The 9,652-nt window shown below is 40.1% G+C and overlaps 1 protein-coding gene across 1 annotated transcript in view; it reads left to right on the top strand.

Annotated features, from left to right (window-relative positions):
- Positions 1 to 6: 6 nt before the first annotated feature.
- The window catches only part of SLC16A10 (solute carrier family 16 (aromatic amino acid transporter), member 10), a gene marked incomplete at its 5' end in the record, with an annotated part of 61,696 nt that continues 52,050 nt past the window's right edge, over positions 7 to 9,652 (top strand). The window contains one exon of the mRNA XM_009073609.1: positions 7 to 142. Within this exon, the coding sequence (XP_009071857.1) occupies positions 7 to 142 (136 nt within the window). The remainder of the gene's footprint in view (positions 143 to 9,652) is intronic.

Raw genomic sequence — 9,652 nt, 5'->3', positions numbered from 1 at the left:
GGCTGGGGCTGGGTGGTGATGCTGGCCGCCATGTGGTGCAACGGCGCCGTCTTCGGCATCCAGAACTCCTGCGGGGTGCTCTTCGTCTCCATGCTCGAGATCTTCGGCAGCAGCGAGGACAAGCAGTTGGCCTTCAAAACAGGTGAGGGGGTCGGGGCGGCCGAGGAAATGCAGGTTTTGGCTCTTGCGGTAATAACAAGGCGTTAATAATGATCGTGATTTATTATAGTAAATAATGAAATTGGCTTATGTAAAAGGTAGCTTCGTATTAAGTCATTAAAATGAAATATTAAAAAAGCAAACATTGTATTTCATGTTTTTATTCCTTCCTAAAAGAAGGTGTTCCAGCTGTGTAGCCTTGCAGAGGTAGGTGTAAGCCTCCTGGGAAGCTTTCTCAGCACATAGTGGGTGTTACAGACCTTTCGAAGAGTTTTGAAATTTATGCCTTCCTTAATACTGGGATAAGTGGGCCTAAAGTTGAGATGTAGGAGATGAAGAAGCTCGTTTTCCACCCTTGGCTTAATAGCAGTATTTCTGTCTGAAGTAGAAAACCAGGGCAGGTGTTCAGACTGAAGTAGGAAACCTGTGGTGGAGCATTCAGTGATGTGCTCTCCAGCATTTAACAGTTTGTGGCAATAGACAAGGTATATTCCTTGGTGTTCTTGAGCCAGAAGGATGGGAAGCTACATCTGTGCATCAGGTGTGGCAGTGCCTGCTTTGCAGAAGAGAAATGTGTATCCCGAAGTAGGTGCCTAGGCACCTTAGCCGCTACAGGGGAAGAACGGGGTTCAGAGAGGGTGCTGTGAACTTTTGCATACTGACCCGGGAGCCCCTGGCCTGTCAGAAGTGCAGAAGCATTGAGTGCTTGATACTTGCTTCATGGTACAGAGGTGTAGTTGCTTTATCTGAGGATCTGGTTCTGTAGTAACAGTCCTCTTGTGCTAAAAAAAAAATAATGTCTTTAGGTAACAACGGAGTGCTCAACATGATCAACAGGAGGAGGATTGAAATCATTATCTCTAACCTTCCAGGAGACTAATTGCGCCACTGGTGTTTGAGTGAGGCAAGGTTGAGGGTGTGCTCCACCCATGTTTTTGGAAATTTACCCAACTGCAGACAAGATTGGGGGGGAGGAATGGAACCTGGCTTTAGAGCCTAGTAGTTTTGCATCCTGCTTCAAAGAGCAGGTAGAGTTCTGTGTCCTGGATGCAGCCAGCACCTCCTGCATCACTTTGTAAGTGATTTGAAATAAAAAAACAACTAGCTACAGCTGCACTTTGTTTTCTTCTCTCAGATGAGCTCTGGTTTGGGTAATGCAGAAGACATTAATTTTGCTGTTTTTAAATCCAAGTGTGTTTAAGTTGTGGGAAATGGCATGAGACAGCTGCCTTGACTAGATGACTATTGTGCATGTGGAGGAGGACTGTAAATACAAAAGTGTCTCCTGTAAACAGCAGAAGAGCAGATGAAAAGGTGTCCTTCCTTTTAATGCCTGAAGGTACTCTGATGAGCTGGAGCACTGTAAGGGCTAAGCAGCAGCTGTCAGACAGAACTTCTTGTTCCTTTATGTTCAACTTCATTGCCTAGAAACTGTCTGCTATTGTTTTTATCTTGTGAAGAAAGGACGGAATGTGAACTGAACTAAACAAATACTGATACAATATTTAGCTTGCCATAAAGGGGGGCTATGATCAGGAATGGCAAATTGCACTTAGTGTAGCTCTTATTGAACATGGATGGATTAGCTGACATTGCTGTAGAAAGAAAAAGAATGACTAATGGGATAAGTCACTATGATTTTAGTGTTAGAGAAAACTCTAGCCTGATCATTCCCATGGTATTGATTATAGCACTTAACCTAGTTAGTCTCTTGAGTTCAGACTGATTGTGATTCAAAACTGGCAGTGGAAACTGAGTTTGAGTCAGGTTTAATGAATTGAAAAACTGGGATTTATAATAAGAAGCAAAGTTTTTGCTTTGGAACACAAAGCTTAATCCTTCTGAAAAAATAATTATTTCTTTAAAATCTGGGATGTTGAGGTTTTGAGAGGCATGAATATCCAGGTAATTTCTCCAGGGATCCCAGGTGTCTGTGGAATCCTGCAGTTGATCCTGAGTACCATGGAATTCAGGTGTGTTGGTTTTTTTAAAAACTCCCAATATTACTTAGCTGTTGGCAGAGGTTTCTGTATGCCTGCTCTCTTGGGACCAGCCAGTAGTTGTCTCTTGCTTGGTGTTTTCCTCAAAAAGGAGAATTAAGTAGGTTCTAGTACCTGCTGGTTTTGTTATCTCTTAATATCCCTTTGTAATACCTTGAAAATGGATGTCTATTTCTCTAAGTAAGGCAAAATGGGGGGGAGTTAAGTATCATAATCTGCTGATTTTGTTAGTTTTAGTAGATGTATGGGATGGATATTTTTCAGTATGAAAGGCAATAAGGGAGGAGGCAGAATGGAGGAATATGTAGTCAAGAAGTGGCTCTGTCTTGCAGATGAGGAGTGGAAGTAACCAAAAACACAGGCAAGGAAGCAAAGCTGTCTCCAGAATGCAGCACCAGCACTGGATAAATAAGAAAAAACCCTACCATTAACATTGTTGCAGCATTGAGGAGTGTTAATGGAAAAAATTGTGCTGTGGGTCATAGACGGTTCACAAATTTCTTTAAGGGGCACCTTTTAATGGAATAAGCTTGAATATGTCATATACAATGTTTTGGTATTTATATTGGTAAAAAGCTCGTTTCTTTGCTAATGTAGTGCACTATATAAGCAATTCTTTGTTTCCTTGCATAGCCAGTTTTTTGTTCAAAAGCTAATTGATGCACAACTGCAGAAGAGGAAAAGCCCCCAATGTAAGCATAAAGCTTCTAGAAAGGTGTGCCTGAAGTCTCAGGAAACTACTCTGTTCATTGTTTATAGCTCATTGTTTTTGAGGAACGAGTTGGGTGGAAAAAAACAATGGCAATGAAATACAGGAGGCTCTTGGTCCTTGGAAATAGGGCAGACCAGTGGGCCCCGAGCATTCAATTGCAGCTGTAGTTTGATCGTCCTTGAAAGGAAAGGATTGGACCCAGGGACCAGTCCAGGGTCTGGCAGGAAAGGCACTTGTTTTCTTTCCCTGTTGGAGTTGTTGCAGGGGGATGAGGAGTACTTAACCAGTCATGGTGTTATCTCTGTTAGAGATCTGTGTGTGAGCCCCATCTAGTCCGATGTTGTGCTCTCTTGATAGATGCCTCTATTGTATAGGTTTCTGTGTGTGTATGTACACATACTTGCCTTCAAATGGCAGATAAGTACTATGATCCCAGTGGCAGGAAAGGTAAAGATGATAGATTTCATTTAAAAATTAGATAAAAATGCGAGCTCCTCTAGTTTAATTACTCTTTGTTCTATGATTGACAATGCTGGTTCTATAACTTCACTGGATCATTCTCTTGTATGTCTGTTCTTCCTCACTTGTACAACTAGCCATGCACAGGGAGTGTATACTGTTTTTAGTGCTCTGCATCCTCGTGTTTTTGTGCTAGCCAGTGTTACCAGAAGACAGTTCATAGCTGGCCTGCACTGGTTATTTGTGCTTGTATGCTTCTGCCTTGGTTTCACTCTGTAAGGTACAGCCCTTGGTGATGCATCTGGGTATCAGAGTGATTGGTAGTTCATTGAGCTGTCTTAACATTCTTGGCACCCTTGGGACTCTTGGGCCAGGATTGCTGTGGGTCCAGCAGGGCAGAGAGGAGAATTCTACCTTTGCCATCATATCCAGGCCATAATTCAGATAGTGAGAAAATAATGTCGAATAAGTACAAAGATCTACAAGAGCTGAGACCGAGTGAACTGTCGCCATGTATGGTACCTAAATTTTGCTGAGCAGGGCTGGCTTTTTAATTTCACAGGACAATTTGAAGTTTTTTCTTTACTCTTTTCTTGAATCTTTGGTTATCTTCCTGAGTTTTCTTTCAGACATAAAACACGATCAGCAGTTTTGTTATCATTCCAGTCCTTGTTCTGTAACTGTCCTTCAGAACCACACTTTAACTTTTAAATCTGTAGGATGTTTCCAGTAAACTGGGAAGTTTGGCAAGCTGGAACTGTCACATGGCTAGTGAGAAAGCAATTGAGTTTTCTCTTTCTAAGAAGAAATGTATCAAATGTGGAACATGGAAGTTATCACAGTACACAAGTATAATTTGTGTGAGGTACAAGAAAGCACAATACTACATAACACTTTGATCAATGAGGATTGCATTGCAATGGAGGATGTAGTTCCAAATGATGTGGACTGAGTTCTCATCAGTGCTACTGTATTCTGCTTTCCTTTCCATGTTTGTGAGGCCGTTGGAACCAGTGCAGTGAAGTGAAACCTGTGCATTGAACCCAGAAATGGGTTCTAACCTGAAAACTACCCTGATGTGGAAGTAATGATTCATTTTATTCAGTTACAGTCATATTTTGTACTGTTTTGACCTGGTTTTGTGATTATAAATATCTATGTAAAGAAGACCCTGGAGTAGCTGATGTGATGACTGGGTCAAACTGGAAGGTTGATGGTAGATTCTTTAGTGTGGTGTCTTTTTTTAGCTCAGAATAATTAATACCACTACCGTTTATGCATACATACATGCACATACTGTCTTCATACCTCCAGCTCTGGAGCATTTCTCTTGTACTTTTGATAGCTAGTTTGCAGCCCGATTAGCCTTGTGTTTGCTGCTAGTCAGGCTGTCTTTTTGTGGTTCTTCTCATGTTGAACTTCACATTGGTTAGATCTCTTCCTCTTCCAGCTGCAGGTTAACTTGCAACAGGTTGCTTAGTTAGGAAGAATAATCTTCCTAATGTATTTGAAAGCTACCTATCAGTTTATTTTTGTGGGTTTTTTTAGAGGCAGTGCTTTCATTTCACAGGGATGAAACATCCCTACAGAATTCTAAAGATGACTTTTGAATGACTAAAGGTTCAGTGATTGCCACCACTCTATTAAATGCACATGCTTCAAGTTATGAGCTTTTGTTTGCTGCCTGTCAGACAAAACTCCTCTAAAGTCTCCTTCGTCCAAATCCACCTAAATGCTATGTTTTTACTATACTGTATTAATAGGAGTTTTGTTCCAGATGAAAGACTTGTCATTCTCAATTAATGTTATTTCTTTGTCATCTTCTCTGATGCTCCTATAACCTTCTGTGATATAGAGAAGAAAGGTATTGTGTGTCATGTTACAAAATGAGGCTTTGCTGTTTTCTGGCATGAATGATGTGGTATGATGACACTGCAGGGTCTAGTTTGCATTATTTACAAAGCTGAATGTTGTTTTTGCTGCTTATTATTAGCACCTGCATTCAGTGAAGTTTAGTGGACTTTGAAGTTTTCCAGTGTGCATTGCTCCTTGGTCTTCAACTTTGGTTTGTTTAATTGGTTCCTGTAGTCTGTTCAATGTCATCTTATTCATCCATTTTGACTTTCATTCTTTGAGGTCTCTCATCTCCCTTCCTCATTTTTGAGGTGGCCTAAATAACTGCTGTTTAAAGAGGAAGTTAGCAAAATGTCTATGTTAATTAATAGACTTACACTTAGCAAGAAGTACCAGAGCTTAGTGTTTGCCTATCCGTAAAAAGATTATTTCATCTTTTAATGCAGTCTGCTTTGCTTCCAGACACTTTAAGTTTCTTGATCATGTTCGGCCTCTTTTTATCATGATTTGATTTCTTTATCCTATGGAGAGGAGTGGTGTTAAGGGTCATCTTGAAATTTAAATGCTGTTGGTCTCTATTCAGTTACTAGTCTTGTATGAAGAAATGTAGTAGACTGTCCTTAAACTGTTGTAGCATAATTTGTCTATTTACCCTTTTAGCCAGCTTGAGATAATTCAGTAATTAGAGGTAATAAAATGGTTAAGGTTGTAGCCTTTCTACTTGGAGCAACGTCTCCTAGAGCAGGCTGCTGAGGACCTTGCCCAGTTGGGTTTTGACTGTGTGCAAGGATGGAGGCTCCATAGCCTCTCTGGGTGACCTGTGCCAGTGTTTGATCACCTTCACAGTAAAGAAAATTTTTCTTACCTTTAAATGGAATTTCCTATATTTCAATTTGCTCCCATTGCCTCTTGCTTCTTGTTACAATACCACTGAGAAGAGTTCAGCTCTGTCCTTTATCATGTCCTCTCACTGGGTATTTATGCACACTGATGAGATTGCTCCCCCCCAGCATTTTCTTTGTGAACCTAACCAAAGCCACCTCTCTCAGCCTCTCATCGTGTGTCAGGTGCTCTTGTTTCTTTATCATATGTGCAGCCCTTTGCTGGATTCACAGCAATATGCTGTTCCTCCTTTGGTGTCATTTGGGTTTCAGACTCGTGAAGCTTCAGAGTTTCAGAGAAAGTAAAGTCAATCTCTTATCTCCAGTGTTGTGCAGTGTGCTGACCTCCTCCCACATTTCTTTCACCTGGTAACACATACCTCACCAGCACACACCTCCTCAGGCAAGTAGTCTGGTGCCTGCTGCCTGCTCAGTGAGGGGCCCCAGAACTGCTCACATGCATCCTTGCTCAGGAGCACAGTCTGAGTTGGGACCTGTGGTGTCACAGGGACAGTTGCTGCAGTGTTTGCTGGGGACTGTGCCCTGTGGCACCATCACTGGTGAGCAAGTGTTGGCTGTTCTGAGAGCTGCTGGCCCTCTTTGGTATGCCCTTGGCCAGCTGCCTTGGCTGTGCTGTCAGCTGTGCTCCAGGTCAGCCCCTTTCATGATGTGAGGGCTCAGCAGTCATATGAAACTTAGTATTTAATGTTTTCTACCTTTTATAGAGATATTATGTATGGTTTGAAGAGCCATATACAGATAATCTTAGCTGAGGGACTGAATGGCAGTTCAGGTTTAGCTGTAGCATTCTTATTGCTTGGAGACTGTCCTAATCTGTTTCTTCCTCGTTTCTAAATGTTTGTATTAGTTTATTAATACTTGTAGAACATTTGGGAATAAGTACTTGATCAGTCACATGAAAGCATCTTTGGTTTGCTGATTGTTAGCAAAATTTTGTGCTTGGAACTCTCGGTCTTTTCCAGCCCTTTAAACAAAATGTGTATTAAAAAATGAAAAATCTTCAATTTAGTTTTTGGAAATGCCTATCTGAATCTGGATTTATAAAGCAATTTCTTTCAAGTCTTCATGTGATGTAACATCATAAGGAAGAGAAGGGCTTGTTCATCTGAATTATGAATAAAACCTTTCAATAGAATCCTACACATCAAAGATCATGCTTTGAAATGAGAGAAATATTCAGAAAGTTCTAACTTACATTGCTGTGTGTTAAGCAAAATCAGGATTTTTCAATAAACATTCATCTATAATGCTCAGCAACTAATTAGCCACTTTTAAATTGCTTCTGCTCTATGAACTTCATGGAAGGAGATGTACTGATTACTTGCATCCAAGCTAATGTAGCTCTGATAATTTAACTGATATTTTTTTAACACTCATTGTGGTTGAAGGAATGATATAGGTCCTTTCTTGTATCTTCACTATTTTATTCTTTCATTTTGTGAACACAAACAATGCAACCACAGACTACTGCAGTTCAAACTCCAGCACACATGTACAGAAAGGATGACTCTCTGAGAAAACATTCCCTTGTCATATTACATTATCTGTTTTAGTTCCAGAAATCTAATTTATTGCAATAACAGCAGCTCTGTTTTATATCTTGCCATTAATTTTCATGGGAACTGGATAGGAATGACTTGTTCTAATAGCTAAGTTTGAGCAGCAGCCCTTTAGCAAGGATGGGACCAATTTAAAAGTCATCAGTGTTGGTTCCCACACACAGGAAGGGATTATTGGGATGTTGAGCCCGGTCTCTTGTTATCAGCAGCATGTCTGTAATCCCATGGAACTAAGTGGTCTCATTTAGAAGTTAGGGACTTGGACTGCTAGTCTCTTTACAGCTTACTTGTTGCTTTTTCTGCTGAATTGGACAAAGAATTCACTACTGCTGTCTTCTGCAATGTACTTTGTTCAGTAGAGCTGTACTTCACGTGTATATTCAAAGTACCTCAATAGTGTTTTTTCTCTTTTGTTTTTTAAGGACAATTATAGGAGGAATAATAAGTAATTTGAAACATGTTAGCTATTAATTCCCTTAGTCTCTAGCTATTGTCTGCTTGGAAAAGACTTGTAAAATGGGTAGTAAGGTTTGTCATCTTGCTTTTGATCTCAGTTTTAGCCGTATCTTCAAGATGCTCCAAATAGGTAATGCATTGGGTAAATAAAAAATAAAATCTTCCTAGTTTATTGTAAAGAATATGTTGATACCACAATTTTAGCTGTTTTATCAGTGTTTTTAACTCTGAGCAAAGATAAAACACTGTGGGAGAATGCTCTAAATAAACTGATCTTTCAGCTTTTGCTTCTGTAGTCTAGAAGGAATGAGCAGTCCTTTGTTTTGGAACAAAACACAACTTTCATAGTTGCAAGTTCACTACATGATGACCGGGAGCAGTGTTCCTGTGTGTGAGGCAGGCAAGCTGCTATTCTACAAAAACCCCAAAACCCCACATTACTTAACTACAACACCAAAAATGGCATCCAAAGGACTCAGTGTTCTTGGACCACACAGACAGGGCTTACTTGGACATTAATCTCATCCTGTGTTATGATTAAGTATGCTGGGATTGGAATAATCTCAATGGATTACACAGGTGAGACTGAAAGCCTACTTGATGTCAGTGTGCTCCACATTCAGCACATACTGTAGTAGTTTCAAAGTGGTTTGAATTGGCTGATGATGTCAACTTCTATATAATGCTGCTTCTTTTCTATCAGAGCAAAGTAGGTATGGTAGTAGTAGTACTTTACCTAAAGATGCTATTAACCTCAAAGGGCATGAGATTGAAATAGAGAACTGGACATGTCACTGGCATGTGTCATGATTCAGAGTAACAACCTTATCAGGAAGTTAGTGTTGATGCATAGTATTTTTTCAGCTCTTGAATGTACTATTTATATGATGACTTCTGTGCTCTCCTTCAATTTATTTGTGAAAATACTGCTGGTGGTCCCTTGAGTTCATTGTTGTCATGTGTGTGACAAAACTGAACGTATGTACTTTAAAGAAAGTATGGTCTTGGCACACAAGAGAATTTGAAATTGCCCTTTGTTCTTTTATACCTTCAAGTAATTTTTTACCTTTGAGATATTTATGTAGTGTAGGTTCTACAGAACCCAACATTGCGTTCCAGATTTGAAAGAAGTTAGAACTCTCAGTTTATAATTTCTGACACAGCTGGGTGCTGGCAGTGATCTAGAAGATTAAATCAACACTAGGAAGTTTTCTGGGAAGCTTAAATAAAATGTGCAAGCCTGGGATGTATTTTCTAATCCAATCAGAGTAACCCCATTTTTTACAAATTGAAGCATGAAGCATTAACAGCTTTTTTACACCTCTGTACATATCAAAGTATTTTGTTCAGAGTGCAGCAGTTTAATGAATATTTAGTTTCATGCAGTGAAATCACTGACCCTTGAAGGTGTGTGTGGGGGGACTGGGATGGAATTGGGTAGATTACTGGGAAGGCTGGAGTAGAACTGCACAAAATTGGTATAGACAATGTTAGTCTTTGTGTGCACAATCAGAAGTTTAGTCAGCCTGACCCAGCTCTGGTGTTCTGAAT

Source organism: Acanthisitta chloris, unplaced genomic scaffold (genome assembly GCF_000695815.1).
Source record: "Acanthisitta chloris isolate BGI_N310 unplaced genomic scaffold, ASM69581v1 scaffold5640, whole genome shotgun sequence".
NCBI lineage: Eukaryota > Metazoa > Chordata > Aves > Passeriformes > Acanthisittidae > Acanthisitta > Acanthisitta chloris.
Note: the sequence above shows the minus strand (reverse complement) of the source record. Positions and strands in the feature narration are given on the sequence as shown.